This window comes from Oncorhynchus mykiss, chromosome 9, assembly GCF_057628025.1.
Source record: "Oncorhynchus mykiss isolate SJ-2025 chromosome 9, ASM5762802v1, whole genome shotgun sequence".
In the NCBI taxonomy this organism is placed as follows: domain Eukaryota; kingdom Metazoa; phylum Chordata; class Actinopteri; order Salmoniformes; family Salmonidae; genus Oncorhynchus; species Oncorhynchus mykiss.
The window spans coordinates 29,907,268-29,924,904 of NC_143030.1; the positions used below are offsets into that span (position 1 = coordinate 29,907,268).

General features: G+C 44.6%; 1 protein-coding gene across 13 annotated transcripts in view; it reads right to left on the minus strand.

Moving 5' to 3' along the window:
• nrxn2b (neurexin 2b) overlaps nucleotides 1-17,637 on the minus strand; it is a 1,005,166-nt gene that overhangs the window by 892,940 nt on the left and 94,589 nt on the right. For all 13 annotated transcript variants that reach the window (XM_090183934.1, XM_036987703.2, XM_036987702.2 and 10 more), the window contains exon 2: nucleotides 15,196-16,613. In XM_090183934.1, coding sequence (XP_090040060.1) covers nucleotides 15,196-15,898 — 703 coding nt within the window. In that variant the 5' untranslated portion in view covers nucleotides 15,899-16,613. The remainder of the gene's footprint in view (nucleotides 1-15,195; nucleotides 16,614-17,637) is intronic.

The window sequence follows — 17,637 nt, forward strand, 5'->3', positions numbered from 1 at the left end:
GGTGGTAGGATGGGAAGAGAAGATTACAATGCTTTTTTGAAGCACAGCCCACAGGTGTTTGAAGGACGGCGGGAGGGATGAAGGGAGGGAGGGATGTCGAGACACTGTCTTTAAGCTCCTCGGTGAGGAAGTATCACCATCACTCTCCCACGCTCCGATGCCTCCACCCTCCCTCTCATCCACCGTTTCCTGTCCCCACTCCCTCTCCATCCTCCTCTTCTGAACAGGTCTCTTTCTGCACAAAGATGTTGTTTCCGGGAGAGAGGCCGCGGGGGTCACCGATGCGTTATCAGTCAAACAAATGGCATGCCGCAACAGGGCCTAGCGAGGCCCCTGAGGTGAGACATTGGCGTCTGGTGGACAGAGACTAACAGTACAGGATGGCTCCCCAACATCTCTTATAAGAGTCTCCCTCTCCAGGATCAGCGTCAAATAGAGAGAGACTAACACCCCCGGAGTCAAGGAAACAAACGGAGCAAAAAGCAAAGCTAAAGTTGACTCCCCAAAGAGTCACGGTGCGGGGACTCGATAAACTCAGTGTGATTGAGACTGAAGTTGCTCAAGTGAAATAACATGTTGCTGTTAACATGAGGGAGTGTAAGGCAGTGTCTCTTCCACAATTGAAATACAGTGTACTACAGAGACAGACAGTGGTAGGCCTATACTGACCCTACATAGTACACAGACTATATGATTAACATGATACAAATGAAATGTTGTACAATAAAGAACTAGAATATCTATTTATTGAAATTACATTTCAATCTGAGAAATTCAAGCAGCACCTGTTTCTATCAGTGTTATTATATTTTCCCGGAGGACGACGAGTGGGAAGTTCTCTCCACGGTGACTTTCCCACCAAGGCAATAACAATCTAACAAGTCTGAGCTGGGCCCAATATAGAAGTAGTGAACACGTTTCACTCCTGGGCATTTCCATGTAAAAGGACCTATAAAAACACCAACATGTGACGTTCATAGGAACACATCAAATTGAGTGTCAAATGAAAGCTAAGAAACTTTTTTTTTTTTAAATACACGCTTCACCCATTTTATATCTTAAATATTAGTAATTAGCAAAGGATTTGATATCTGGCCAAACAGATGGAACATGGATCTTAGAAAAGCATCTACTAGAAAAGGTCATGAAAGTTATTGGAAATTCATCAAAACACAATCATGTTGAAGACCACTACAAGCTAATATCAACATATATTTAGTTTTGCATGAATAATTTGCTTTGTGTAAGTTTAAGAAACATTGCTCTGTGACTTACCAAAAACCCACAAAACAGTATCTTTAAGATATTTCTCTCCCTCATAAAAGTTCACAATAGTAACAAGTACAATAGAGTTTTGACTTATATCAATTTGGTTTATGAATTGTTAAGTGATTAAAACTCAAAATTCTGTTATCAAATTGATGACAGAACTTCTGAACAATCAGTAACCCCATTACTGAAATTGAATTGGCTCCTATGGGAGATTATAGTAGTCACAAACTACCGTTGGGTCACCTGCTAAAGTTCTCCCTTCCACTGGTATACGGTTACGTTCAGCTCATAACTGTTTTCTTTCTCTTTCTGTCATCTGGTGGTCAAAGCGAGTGTGAAAACAGTCCATGAGGAGGAGATGCACTGCAGTACTTAATGCAGCTGGTGGCCACACCAGATACTGATTGTTACTTTTATTTTTGACCCCCCCTTTGTTCAGGGACACATTATTCCATTTCTGTTAGTCACATGTCTGTGTAACTTGTTCAGTTTATGAATCTTGTTATGTTCATAGAAATATGTACACATGTTAAGTTTGCAGTTGACAGTGAGAGGACGCTTCTTTTTTTGCTGAGTTTTGTACTGTAGTATAATAATACTCCTAATAAACTAATTTAGCATATTTCTACCTTTGTATACATATTTAGGATACATCACCATGAAGAGAATGGACCCATTTTTACCGCAATTCTGTTAGAGTGTAAATCCACTTCACTCGATGTAGTTCCATAACTCAAAAATATGTTTCTAAATCAAGGGGTCATGTCATAGCTGACACCCCATTTTTTCTGCAGCCATCTTTTAATCTTAATTCAGTGCAGATATTTAACAGAGTTTTGGAAAATGCGGTCACATAATCTGAGGGAGATTTTTTTGAAATTCTGTTACCAAATTCTGCACAGTTATTCCACTAAATGTGTTTTTGTAAAATGTTCTGTGTAAATTGCTAAAAGTAGTCATTGTGCATGGTTCAACTTTGAAATCAATGGTTTTTGCTTGGCATACATTTTTATGTGAAAAATCGGAGTCTCAGCTCAATTCCGTTATCATGGAATTGCCCTCTGTCTCTGATAATATCATCCAGCTATTCTCCAGGCCTCCGTCCTTAGGGAGGGGCTTTGAGTCAGTTAATTAACAGTCCTCACAAAGAGTTGGGAGACTGTCACTGTAAAAAATCAAGACTAATTAAGTTAGTGCTTTCAGTGGAAGCACAGAAATCCATGGATATAAAATCACCCGCCACTGAACACAACTGTCGTTCGGTACTGAGAGACTATGTTGAGGTGTCGTTTGAACGAGCCATTGAAGAACACAGATCGATATTTGCCGTCTCCATCAAAAAATATATATTTTATAACATCGCTAAGAGTATGTTAAAATGCAGGTCACTCCGTGAAGTGGTTGTAAAATCCCCCATATCTATTATGCATAAACCGAGGTTTAAGTTTAAAGGTTTAAGTTTAAAGCTGAAGTTTAAGATCGATAAGTACAGTATACACTTGAGTAATATTGTTTCGACAGTTCTACTCCATTTTAAGCTTTAGATCACATCTTAGTGAGAATGTACAAATTCCCCTATGAATAGGTGAAAAAATAATGTCTCTCGCAGCAGATCATTATAAATCAGTACTGACATGATGAGACATGAAACTAACCCAACTCAGTCTTTGGAAGAAAGAAAAAAAGGCTTACTTGAAAGACTCCATTTTGTGTCTTGTCACGTCCTGACCCATAATGGGGATGAATGGGAAGTGACACGTGTGACGGGGACGTGCGAGGCGGACTTATTGCAGCGCCTCATTTCCCCCCTCCCCCCTCCCCCCCCCCCCCTCCCCCCCCTCCCCGCCCCACCCAGTCGCAGACTGACAGTGGGGAAAGAGGGCTGCTTTAATTGCTTGTGCACAGCCATTCTGGCTCTGGGCATAAAAAAAAGGAGGTAACAGCTCATCTGGGAGAGGAGCAAGGCAGCTGGTTGGAAACATTACATCAACACTTGCGCTTCGGTTGCCTGAACGCTGCCTTTGTCAGACAAGCGCGGGAAAGACTTACGAGTCAAAAACATACACCTAAGTGCGCATGAAGATGCCGCTTTCGAGTCGGGCAACTTAACCTTGCGTTTTAATCTATTAATGCTTTGTGTGTCGGGAAAAAAAGGGAGAAGATACCTGCATAAATGTATTCAGACGGTGCGAATAAGAGGAGGGGAATTAGGGGATTAGGAGAATTAAGCCAGTCTCTCATCTGGAGACGTTTTCACGGGATACGCTTTGGGAATGTTACGAGGCTGGGATTGGCGGAGAGAGAGAGAATCAGCAGAGACAGAAATCACACAGAGTGAAGAACAAGAGGCTACAGAAAAAGAGATAAAGCGTATAGAGAATCAACCGCGCAGGCCTTGATCAAAGCATTGCACCTCCACAGAACAGGGCTTTCACATTCCCGTCTGTTTGAGGACGCTGGGAATCTATCAGGAGGCCAAGCAGGAGAGGAGTCGGTCTCCATCTCTCTGTCCAGGGGAGAGGAAAAATGCATGAGCTGTGGAGGGAGAGAGGAGGAGATTAAGATGGAGAGAGAGAAAGGAAAGAAATATAGATACGGAGAGGGGAAAAAAAGGTGCAGAGAACAGCATTGCAGGGTTGTTCATCCTCTCCATCTAGTCGCATACTACTTTCCTCTGGAATGAGCAGGATATCCGGCCTGATCCGCTCCACTCTCCCCACAGACTCCCTGGATGTGTGCGATTTCTTTCCTGCCCAAGGGTGAGCTTCGGCAGGGCAAAGCCAGCTCAGCGGCACCCCTCTGTGGGGAAGAAGGTCGCGGGTGGCAGAGGAGCATCGCTCATCCTTTTAATTAAACAGCGGGTCACAAGCGGCACCTTTCGGTGTGGGCTCTTGTCGTGGCGGGGCTCCCCTGGCTATAACCACACATGAAGAGAGATCTGGGGATTGTGGGATTGTAGAGGAGAACGGGGGGAGGATAATCGCCCTGAAGTCTATGAGACGATGACGACGCTAAGAGATAACCGCCACCGCTGCATGCTCATTTACAAAACAGAGCCCAGAGCTCCAAGCAGTCAACACAACTGCACCCGCCCAACCAACGTCCTATTCCTACTGTAGTGAAATACACCGTTATGTAACGCATCCCAGATCCCAGCAACCAGACAGAGCCAAAAGAGACTTCACCATCTGAGAGTGGGCGGAATGGAAGGTCAGATATAGGACTTCATTAGACATTATCTAACTGGCTCTGGGGAAATCGGACAGTGGGATTCTCATTTTAGCCAGAGCCTTGTTCCCGTCAGAGACAAAAGACAAGGAAGGAGATGGCTGACAACGGTGATAAGGTTATTAGGGAGCATCTAGCTCCTGTCTGGCTGCTATGCAGGATAGAGGTCTGAATCCCTGCTCATTAGCGACACATTTATTTATGTATACAGGACAAGTTAATTGGGAGTTCATCAATCATTCGACGAGGGCTTCCTGCCGTTGCTGGTGGGGGTACAGCGCAATTATTACAGTGATGTATGAGTCTCAACGTCCTCGTTTTTTTTTTACCTCTGTCCCTCGCCATGTTTCCATGGAGACCCCCTCGCCTCCGATCCCCTCACCACCTGGGCCAAATTTGGAACAACAGCAGAGATTTTCGTTTGAATTCTGGATTATTAGGCGCTATTTTCCACTTTTTGTGCTGCGTTTCAAGTACAGTAGAGGGTAAATATGAGTACAGGCCCATTTTCATAAGTAGTTGAAAGTTGTGGGTGGTCACAGCTACTGTAGGGTTAGTGTGCCCTTTGCACTCCTAAAATGCAGCTTAATATACTGTGCATCAATATGTGTACAACTAGCCATTCAAATAAATCAGTATCTCTTCAAAATCACTTCAAAAACAGATTCCTGAAGGCTAACAGAAGCAGTGTTTTATTGTAACAAGCATGAACGGTTTCTTCTGCCTGCATGCTGCGTAGCTGCTATACCGCTACCTCCAGGTTGTGGCAGCATGGTAAAAGGGGTTTGCCTCCCCGATGCGCATGGGCCGTGGCTGTTACCTCCAGGGCTCCTCAGGGACCCAAGTCCTGCCGTATTGTTGAAAGTGATGAGACCGAATTGAGTGTTAACAAGCGAAGATGCTGTTTTTGATTCCCTACTACAAAGCTTGCCAACTGGAGTAGGGCCTCCCGCCTGCTGTCTCAACCTGCCTCCTCTGGATTGTGTTAGAGCTATACAGCTGGAGAATGGGCTGGATATTGGAATTTACTGCGATTTAGACTACATTTTTTGGCTTGGTGTGTCATTTACTGTGAGGATGTTTTAGTCAAGTGGAAATTGAATTGTCCTCCTGTTGTTTAAGATGTCATTGATGTTTTCTTTGAAGATATGGGGCAATTTGGACTATAGTTAGAAACTACACATTGCTCTAGTCTAGGGATGAGTGTGGTAAGTTGAAAGAGTGAAGCCAACCCTTGTTTCTAGGAAACCATAGACACAATGAATTGTGTGTCCAAATACTTAGGAAGAGGATATCATTTAATGGAGTCTGTGGAGGAAGAAACTACATGGAAAAAGTGATAAGCAAGATAGGTCCAAAAAGCTATTTTTCACAAAATCAAATTAATTTATGGTGGTATAAGTTCCGTGATGCTTGGATCTAAACCAAAGTAGATCATTTCATTTTTATGTTTTATTACTTTTTACATCAGTAGGGGTCTCCATAAGCTACAATATCAGGTCCTATACCTAAATGTTTGCCTTGGGGTATGTTGAGCCTATGGCCACCATACCCCATACAAACGATGATTACATTTAGTCAGTGTTACGCATAATATGCATAGTATTTGTACAATGTTCCATGCATATATGAACTCAAGATTGTAACAATTTAAATGCACTGAGCAGACATCATCAAACCCTGTGTGTACAGACGAAAAAACAAGCAGTGATCTAAAGCCCCCCTTGAGGTTCTGGAGAGAAGAGAAGAAGTCCATTCGATGCAGCAGCAAGGGATGACATTTTTTTTTACTGAATGACACTTGACGAGGTTGATTGGTTACTCAGACTCTTGCTCCGGCCAAACGCTACGCCAACGCCCATGGACGTTAGTTTCTTCTCTGAAGTGAGTCTGAACCTGAGCACCTCCCCGATGAGTTCTAGAATTGAAAATCATTCTAGACCTTCTGATTGGGCCCAGACACTGATGTGCTAGGCCAAAGCATAATTCTTTTTAAAAAAATGTGTCACCGGCTGATAATCTGATTGGTTAGAGATGATCCAATCGCTGTTGACTTTTCTTTGTACAAACACCCCTCATTTTGAAGTCACCACAAATAACTTGAAGGATGGCAGTCTCAGACTGAGGTATGTAGCGAATGATAGAGCAGCGGAATAATTCAGTTTGAGTCGCCAGGCAACGGAAGTGCTACTGAACAGAGAGCGATCTAGAGTAGATCCGAATGTAGGCATACATTTAAGATATACAATATACCGGACCCCATTCAATGAATGAAACTTTGACCTATCAGCACCCTCGCCCACGGTCACAGGACACCACAACCCACTCTTACTCTACCCCATCCCTGATCTCAATTTACCCCATATTCTTTTGGGCAAGCTACGTTTTCAAAAAACTGTTATGTTTAGATGAATTCTATTTTTGTATATCCTCCAATATTGTTCTCACAAAAACTTTTCTCAACTCAGATAGAGTATTTCCTTTTGACTAATGAAATGGTAAATATAGCTCATCTCCTGCCAATTTGCATTTGACCATGAATCTATAAACATAATGCTAATGACATCTATGGAAATTGCACAATAATCCCCCAGACACTTCCTTTCCCCCACTCTGACAACGCACAGGCACTTAATGCAAGGCCATAATCTGTTTCACTTCAGCAGACAACAAATAGGATTTCATATTTTGCAATTACAGCAACACCCTTTGATTATCGAGCGAACAAACCTTGAAATGTGACACAACCGGCCTGACCGTCTATGGATCCTGCGTCTTAAACAGATACTATATTCCACATTATCATTGATTGAGGAAACAAATGGCAGATTTAATGATGATCATCTTCTGATAGGTGCGAGGGGGGGTCAATATACGGGGGGGGGGGGTCAGTTTACGTATTACAATATCTAGCAGGCTCTCCCTCCACTATAGCTAAGGGCCTATACATAGGACGCTTCTTTCTTTCTCTAGGTCAGTTATGGGAAATGGAGGGAAGGTATTAATATCGGGGCGGCCATTTTGCCATAGCTCATTTAACCTCTAATAACCGTAGTGAGAGTGAGGACTCCAAAGAGCTGGCGCTGCCGATGGGGCCGATACTGGAGAAAGGCCAGGGTCATCATCAATTATAAAAACAACAGCCCGTACAGGTGACACGCAGCCCCTTTTAAATTAGAACCTCCCCGATGCTCGAAACGCCGGAAAATCATTGGTTACCAGGAAGGCCAATGAACGTGCGTGCGCGCTAGAAACAGAACTTATTACATGTAAGAGTATTATATGGTTTTATGAGTATCAAAATGCTTTTCCTTCTTCGTTCCATTCCTCCTCTCCGACTTGAAAGACATTTCTTTGTGTCAGCCCACATTCTCTCTGGTATCTTCTGACAACTACATCAAAGCTCGGCGGCTTCCAGACCTGGAGCTCAAGTAAGATGCACTGACAGGAAGGAAGAGGGAAATAATAGCACAGTTCTAAGGTACCAATGGGACTGTTGATGATGGCAGCAGAGCCAACCACCCCCTTTTCTCCATTCTCCCGCTCAATAAACTTTCTGAAACGTGAACTTTTGTTATAGGTCGATTCCTTTTTTTCTATTCCCGACACATATTCTTGATCATTAGCTGACTGGAGAAAAATATAGCACAACACAAAATCAATCAACGTTATCTCCTCTTCAGGAAATGTTAACCTATTTACTGCGTTTTCCATCTGTTGAAATGTGAACATATGAACCTCTGGGAAGATACAAGTGTGTTGACACGTTTCCTTCTGTATTTCTGCTAAATTCCCTTCAGTACCCAATAGTAAATAAAGGTTACATTTTTAAAAATAAAATAAAACAAACTCTGGAAGCAGTTCATTGACATGGCTTATTTTCACAGCCGAGCTAACACAGCCAGAAATTGCCTTGGTTAGGAAAGCCATTACATGTCTTAAACCAACTAAAAAGAGGGAAAGAGAGACCTTTACATTTTCACCAGCGTGTTAGATAAAAGGAACAAATACACAACTGCCCTGGTGCTAAGGAGTAATGACCCAATTTACATTGCTCAAACCAAAGAACAGCTCTGAAATAAATTAACACAGACCCAATGAATCTCTCTCTCTCTCTCTCATATTTATCCCTCCCTTCCTCTATCTCCGTCTCTACCCCATCTCTTTTTCCTCACTCTATTTCAAAAGGACAAATGTTTCCTGCAGTCACAGTGGCATCACATTGGTATTCTGCTCTCAATTTAGCCAAGAGCCAGGCTGTATCTGCTCTCAGCAACCACACACAAGCAATCTAACACAGAGCAGAGAGAGAGAGAGAGAGAGAGAGAGAGAGAGAGAGAGAGAGAGAGAGAGAGAGAGAGAAAGGTAGAAATTAAAGGGATGGAGAAATAGAAAAACTGATAGAGGTTAAGGGGGAAGAGAGGGAGCGGGGACTGTCGGACCAGTGCCCAGACCAGACCAGCAGTGGTTGCCTTTGAAATTCTCGAGGTCTTGGCAAACAGCAAAGACAGAGCCCTCCTCTAGCAAGAGATGAAAAAAGTGGGTCTTTGTGTGTGTGTGCTTATGAGGTTGGTCAATTCCACACACACACTAACAGTTCATCAAACACATTGTGGTCGGAGAGTGAAAACCTGCACATTTTGATGACTTTGATTTGACGGACTACTACTATAATATTAATGACAGCCTAAATGCTGACTTTCATGTAGCCCTACTTCAGATCTCCAAAAATGACAACTTCAGCGGCCGCACAGACTAGATGTATTTTTGATGCAGTTGCCACATCCTCATTACTTGAAACATCCAATGCATCATCTCTGGTGAAGCTCATCTCTGATAAACTTATACCCCCAAAAAAATATGGTTAACACATGCTGGCTACAGTTTACCTGATCTCCCAAATTACAGGGCATTTCATAATATTGTACATTGGAGGTGTTCTGTGCCCCATTGATTATAGCAGTTAGCTTTCTGAATATAATAATAATAATGTCAAGAACAGTGGGGAAATTCAGGCTTGTTTAGTGTTAGTAGTGAAATGGCTACACATATAATATACACATACAATATGTATAAACACTTCTGTTTGGAAATGCAAACGAACAAAGAAAGTTGTACAAATGCCAACGACACAGACGGATGCATACAGAATGAGAAACAGAGCAAGAAAGAAAGAGGCGGAGATACAGACAGGGTGAAGGGAGAGGTAGATAAGTGGTGCAAGGGAGCGCAAGGGAGCGGCGGACAGAGGGAGAGAGATAGTGAGAAAGAGAGCGAGATAGGGGAATGGGGGGGGATCTGGAAATGCTGACCGCGGGTAAAGGTGAGGAAAAGATAAGTGGTGGGAGTGAGAGAATGAGTGAGAGAGAAAGGCGGAAGGGGTGGGGGTGAGAGAGATGGAGAGCAGAGATAGCTTGAAGAGAGAGAAGAGATACCAGGTGGGTAGAGGAATCGCTGCAGGATGAACAGAGAGAGAGAGAGAAATAACAGAGAAGAGAAACAGAGGAGAGGGAAAACACAGATAATTCATTTGATGAGATGTGTCAGAGATAGGAGCGGCAGAGATTTACAGTCAACAGAGTTTGACATAAGCTGACAGGAGAGGAACAGATTCCAAAAGCAAATGGCGGTGAGTGCAGAGAGCAACAGAGGGGGAGAAATTACATTTGGGGGATGGAGGAGAGAGAGAGAGAAGCGATGGAGAGACAGGGTAAGCGAGAGAGGGAAAAGGGGGCTACGTGTAAACATTTACCTTTGCTTCTTACATCCCGCCATGTTAATATGCATAGCTTTACTAATCGCAAATATAGGCCATACATTACAACACCAACATCCAAAACATTTCTAATCTTGTGGCCTACAGTGGTCTCACAGTCTAAACCACTGCCTCTGGAACACATGGACCGCTGCAGCATGGGTTCAAATCTGTCCCACTGCTATTTCAGCAAAAACTCTTTCCCACCATCTCTCCTCTATCAAATAAAGCATAAATTGCAACAAAAAAAAAATCACAGTAAAATGTCTAAATCAAATGCTACAAAACAACCATCTCCTTCATCAGTTAAACGATGGGAACTTTGACAGAGAAATAGCTGCAACAGCCTGTATCGTGCACCTGCGCCATGTTTCCCCGACCTCCTTCTCCAGAGAACAAAAGGATGAGAATCTCCATTCCATCTGTTTCTGTTCATTTATCACACTCATCTCTGTCTGTGCCAAGAGAAGAATGGCCTATATTCCACAATACATTCTCCCACAATATAGACATCACACACGGGCCTGCTCTCAAAGTGTGAGTCACTAGCTTCCACTCTTAGAAAGGTGCTACAGTGTATAGAACCTAAAAGGGTTCTTCGGCTGTGAGCAAAGGTCGCCCCTACCAGGTGACGTGGAGAGGATCTGTGTATATACTCTCGCTATTGGTGTCCCCCAGGGCTCGGTTCTAGGCCCCATCCTCTTCTCTCTGTACACCAAGTCACTTGGCTCCGTCATATCCACACATGGTCTCTCCTATCATTGCTATGCAGATGACACTCAACTACTTTTCTCTTTCCCCCCTTCTGACTCCCAGGTGGCTACACGCATCTCTGCATGCCTGGCAGATATCTCAACGTGAATGGCGGCCCACCACCTCAAGCTCAACAAGACGGCTCTGCTCTTCCTCCCAGGGAAGGCCTGTCTGCTCAAAGACCTCTCCATCACGGTTGACAACTCCACAGTGTCTCCCTCCCGGAGCGCAAAGAACCTTGTCGTGACCCTGGACAACACCCTGACGTTCTCTGCAAACATCAAAGCAGTGACTCACTCCTGCAGGTTCATGCTCTACAACATCTGACTATGACAATACCTTAGACAGCAAGCGGCACAGGTCCTAATCCAGGTACTTGTCCTCTCCCTTCTGGACTATTGCAACACACTGCTAGCTGGGTTCCGCGCTTGTGCCATCAAACCCCTGCAACTTATCCAGAACACTGCAGCACACCTGGTTCTCAACCTTCCCAAGTTCTCTGATGTCTCCCCGCTCCTCCACTCACTCCACTGGCTTACAGTCGAAGCTTGCATCCACTACAAGCATTCATGCTCAAACCCTACACCCCAACCCGAGAACTCTGTTCTGCTACCTCAGGTCTCTTGGCCAATGTTCACTCAAAGCTGTGCACTGGGGCGGAGCTCCCCTGGGACTTCCGCGCATTATAAATATCAGTGTGGGCAGAAAAGCACGAGATTAGAAAGTAGAGTGAAGTTCAGAGTTTTCCCCGTTAGTTAATGCTATCAACGTTTCCCTTTACTGTGGGAATTGTGATCGAATCAACCCTCAATATTTAATGCAACATACCAAAACAAACTATGCAAGACTTAGTAGGCAAAACTAACTATGCAAGTGATGTTGTTGTAGGCAGAACGCATCGGATTAAGATTCTATTGCATTGACATGTATGACTCAGGCCTGGACTCTCCACAGACCAGTGCGCCATAACCAATCAGAGCTACAGCAGGCCTATATGCAAATACACCATCGCCATATATGGATCTGTGCAATTCACTTTGAACTGGACTGTGTTTACAGCATGAGCGGTCGCGCTTGTTTTTAACATTTTATACATTTTTATTTCACCTTTATTTAACCAGGTAAGCTAGTTGAGAACAAGTTCTCATTTACAACTGCGACCTGGCCAAGATAAAGAAAAGCAATGCGACACAAACAATAACACAGAGTTACACATGGAATAAACAAGCGTACAGTCAATAACACAATAGAAAAAAAGAAAGTCTATGTAAAGTGAGTGCAAATGCCATGAGGAGGTAGGCAATAAATAGGCCATAGTAGCGAAGTAATTACAATTTAGCAGATTAACACTGGAGTGATAAATGAGCAGATGATGATGTGCAAGTAGAGATACTGCTGTGCAAAAGAGCAGAAAAGTACATAAAAAACATATGGGGATGAGGCAGGTAGATTGGGTGGGCTATTTACAGATGGGCTATGTACAGCTGCAGCCATCGGTTAGCTGCTCAGATGATGTTTAAAGATAGTGAGGGAAATATAAGTCTCCAGCTTCAGCGATTTTTGCAATTCATTCCAGTCACTGGCAGCAGAGAACTGGAAGGAAAGGCAGCCAAAGAGGTGTTGGCTTTGAGGATGACCAGTGAGATATACCTGCTGGAGCGCGTGCTAATGGTAGGTTGTGCTATCATGACCAGTGAGCTGAGATAAGGCGGAGCCTTACCTAGCATAGACTTATAGATGACCTGGAGCCAGTGGGAATGGCGACAAATATGTAGTGAGGGCCAGCCGACTAGAGCATACAGGTCGCACTGGTGGGTGGTATAAGGGGCTTTGGTAACAAAACGGATGGCACTGTGATAGCAAACTGGATGCAGTCTGAGTAGAGTATTGGAAGCTATTTTGTAGATGACATCGCCAAAGTCGAGGATTATGTAGGATAAGCAATTTTACTAGGGTAAGTTTGGCGACATGAGTGAAGGAGGCTTTGTTGCGAAATAGAAAGCCGATTCTAGATTTGATTTTGGATTGGAGATGTTTAATATAAGTCTGGAAGGAGAGTTTACAGTCTAGCCAGACACCTAGGTATTTGTAGTTGTCCACATATTCTAGTTCAGAACCGTCCAGGGTAGTGATTCTAGTCGGACGGGCGGGTGCGGGCAGCTAACAGTTGAAAAGCATGCATTTGGTTTTACTTGCGTTTAAGAGCAGTTGGAGGCCACGGAAGGAGTGTTGTATGGCATCAAAGCTCATTTGGAGGTTAGTTAATACAGTATCCAAAGGGCCAGATGTATACAGAATGGTGTCGTCTGCATAGAGGTGGATCAGGGAATCACCCGCAGCAAGAGCGACATCTTTGATATATACAGAGAAAAGAGTCGGCCCGAGAATCATGTGGTACCCCCATAGAGACTTCCAGAGGTCCGGACAACAGGCCCTCCGATTTGACACACTGGACTCTGTCTGAGAAGTAGTTGGTGAACCAGGCGAGGCAGTCATTTGAGAAACCAAGACTATTGAGTTTGCCGATAAGAATGTGGTGATTGACAGATTTGAAAGCTTTGGCCAGGTCGATGAATACGGCTGCACAGTACTCTCTTTTATCGATGGCGGTTATGATATCGTTTAGTACCTTGAGCGTGGCTGTGGTGCACCCGTGACCAGCTCGGAAACCAGATTGCACAGCGGAGAAGGTACGGTGGGATTCGAAATGATCAGTGATCTGTTTATTAACTTGTTTAGAGTTCAAAGCGAGAGCTAAATGTAGAGACGGGCACATTTGTACATGTGTTCATATCCTTTGCTAGTTAGTGAGTTATTAGGACCGTTGTTGATCATTTGTAGTCAGCAATGGGGGAGTGATTGTTTCCTAGAAAAGCACAAAACAAGAGAGTTTTTTTTGTCTTAAAGGGGCAGTGTTATATTTTGAGACAGGCTTGAATAACCTAAGTAGCCAATGGGCAGAGGGTAGCATAATTTGTCTGATTCTCTGTAATAATGGTATGGGAATAATGATGCATTTTATTTTGAAAGTGGTTTCTTGCATCAAACAACATTTTCAGTCACCTCCTTCAGTGGATAAACAGGTTAATGTCAACCCCTGCATGCTTTTTTCAAAAGTCTAATGAAATGTAGGCTACACTGAACACCACACATTGGCTGCTTCAATAGACTGAATGATAGAACAGCTATTTCCATGTTAAAATGTTATGGGATGCATTTTCTCCATTGCTTTTGACGGTAGTAGTCAGAGTAGCCTACTTGACCACTGTTAAAACTAACTTAAAGCGGGTCCAGCCTCAGTGTTTATGATAAACACGTGCTGGAAGTTTCATAGAATTTGCGCTCAGCAGACCTGATATTTGCTCAGTAATGAAAACAATTTGAGGGAACTTTGCTCTTTGCCTCCCCCCCCCCCCCCCCCTAAGGGAGGGCAGCTCACGCTCAGCCCAGTCCAAGCTCTTCTCTCTCCTGGCACCCCAATGGTGGAATCTGCTTCCCCTGAAGCTAGGACAGCAGAGTCCCTGCCCATCTTCCCGAAAACATCTGAAATTCTACCTTTTCAATCAGTTTCTTAAATAATCCTCCTCACCTCGACCCCCACCCCCCAATTAAATTTTTATAAAATCAAACCAGCACCTGCATTGACCCCTCCCCTCTTCTATCTCTGACTCTACTGGTAAAATGTACTTTCTATGCCTGTTTTATTTGGTTGTCCCGCCTAACTGTATAAGAATGTCTGCTAAATGATTAAAATGTAAATGAGAGCCCTTTGAATAAACCTTTTTGGTTCCAGATAGAACCTTTTTGGATTCCATTTAGAACCCTTTCCACAGAGGGTTCTCCTATGGAGAACGCCCCAAAAAACTTTGGAATCCTTTTTTCTACGAGTGTAGTATGGGTTCCTTCCAAAGGTCAAAGGTAAGTCTACATTAGAATAATACATACACATTAGCACTGGGGGCTTGCTTGCTTTGCACTGCTTTGAAGAAGAGGATGACAGTACACTATATTAGCAAGCTTGCCTCTTACCTATATTATGCTAAGGGTTTTTTCCTAGTACTGAGCCGAGCCAAACCAACATGGACTGAGATGTCCCGGTTATGCATTCACCACAGTTGCTGGAACCATGCTAAAAAGGAGCATTCGAAACAACTGGTATTAGCTAGTCAGCCAGGTCATGGTCTCACCTTCCTTGCAGTACTTTCCCTTGTAGCGGGTGTGTGTGCAGTCACAGTGCACCTCGCCATACTGGATGGAGCAGAAGCCTCCGTTGAAGCAGGGGTTCTGCTTGGTGCACAGATACTCCAGGTCACTCTGGATGCCCTGGCTGTTGAGCAGGGTAGGGGGCATCTCACCCACCTTCAGGTTGGAGATCAGGCCCAGGAATGGGGGCTCGTACTTCACCGTGCTGGACGTAAGGGCTGAGAGGCGCACGTCGGGCGGGATGCCGCCCACAAACAGGTCACTGACCACCGCCATCTCCTTCCGCTTGGACTTGACCTCCGCCACCTTGGTCTCGCCGTCCACCATGAGCAGGGTCTCGCGGAAGTTGCGTGTGAGGAGCACCATGTGCCAGCGGTCATCGTTGACCCGGGTTTCCATGTGTAAGGTGGCGGGTTCAGCGCAGTGGATGGCGAAGCGCAGCTGGAGGCGCCCGCCGGCGATCAGCAGCTCCATGAAGTCGCAGTTGCCGCCGTCGTCCAGGTAGAGCACCAGGGCCTTGCTGATATTGGTCTTCAGACTGAAGCTCAGCTCGCCCACCGAGCCTGCCTCCCAACGCCCGTAGCGGGCCCACTGGCCGGGGGCCCCGCCGAACTCCAGCGCCCGGGTCGTCACCAGCAGACTGAGGAACGCCAGGGGCCACGCGGGAAACCTCAACCCCCTCGTCATGGTTGTGATCCCAATCCTAAATCCCTATCGTCTTCCTATTGGTTCAAATCCTCCACACAGGGACGTAGCTCGGCCTAGCGTAGTTGCAGCTGTCGTTGTCGTTTTTGTTTGTTTTTTAAGTGTAAATAATGGTTGTTACGTCTGGTACTCGCTAAGGAGAGTTCTCTAGGCTGGGGAAAGTGTGGGAGAAGCAAAACCCTCACAGGACCCAATTCCAGATTCCTACCCTGCCGATTCAGCAGTTCTCTCTGGATTTGCTCTATTTCTCTGCTGTTTTATCCGGTCTCTCTTCTGCGTCTCTCCATTGGTTGGTGCCTCTGGGACTCACAGGGAAAAACGAGGACGGTGGACTGGCAGGGGGAATTCCGATAATTTTACACACAACGTGCCGTCCCTCAACTAAACTCCTTACTCCAAATAGAAATCCCAGTCCTTGGAATCCAGATATAGCTTTTTAGGAAAACTAAGTCAATTTTGTGGCAAGAGATACTGTCAGTCTGTACGTGTTCAGAGATGTTGTTTTTGGGAAAGGGGGGAAAAGGGGAGGTAGAGAGAGCACTGAGGAGGAGTGTGTCAGAGCTGTCTGGTGTTACATGGACAGCAGGGTGTGTTCATGACTCCAATGGCATTAACCCCTTCCTCTCCTGAAGCCTCTGGTTGGTCTACCACAGCTTAGGCTGGCCTGGGTCCCCTCATTGTCCCCACAGTCATGGATCTGGAAGAACACAGACAAAGACATGTTATTAGACCACATGTAAACCTGGTGCTTTGTTTAACTGAGGTGCTTACGTGAACCACACTCACGTGATTAGTAACCTTGCACGAGACCTGAAGATTTGCATTAGAATGCCTAGTCTTGTGGCACACAGGAGACCCTGGTTCCAATACAGTCTGACGCACATGCATATTGGGTTATTGTTGTTGTTGTTGTAGTAGTAGTAGTAGTAGTAGTAGTGGTAGTGGTAGTAGTATCAGCATATGTATAACTGAAGACAATATAAACCTAACATGTAAAGTGTTGGTCCCATGTTTCATAAGCTGAAATAAAAGATCCCACAAAAAGCTTATTTTTCGAAAATGCCCTAATCGTTATCCCTTGCCAATATAATCCATCCACCTGAAAGGTGTGGCATATCAGTAAGCTGATTAAACAGCATGATCATTATACAGGTCCACCTTTGTCACACAACACAATGCCACAGATGTCTCAAGTTGAGGGAGCGTGCAATCGTCATGCTGACTGCAAGAATATCCACCAGAGATTTTGCCAGAAAATTGAATATTAATTTCTCTACCATAAGCCACCTCCAACATCATTTCAGAAAATTTGGCAGTACGTCCACCCGGCCTCACAACTGCGTGTAACCACGCATGCCCAGAACCTCACATATGGCTTCTTCACCTGTGGGATCGTCTGAGACCAACCGTGCGAACAGCTGATGAAGGGGAGGAGTATTTCCTTTTTCTGGGGAAAAACTCATTATGGATTGGCTGGGCCTGGCTCCCCAGTGGGTGGGCTTGGCTCCCAAGTGGGTGGGCCTATGCCCTCCCAGCCCCACCCATGGCTGTGCCCCTGCCCAGTCATGTGAAATCCATAGATCAGGGCCTAATGAATTTCAATTGACTGATTCCCTTATATGAACTGTATGTAACTCAGTAAAATCGTTGAAATGATTGCATGTTGCGTTTATATTTTTGTTCAGTATAGTACTAAAAGTGTATGAAAAATATGCATTACA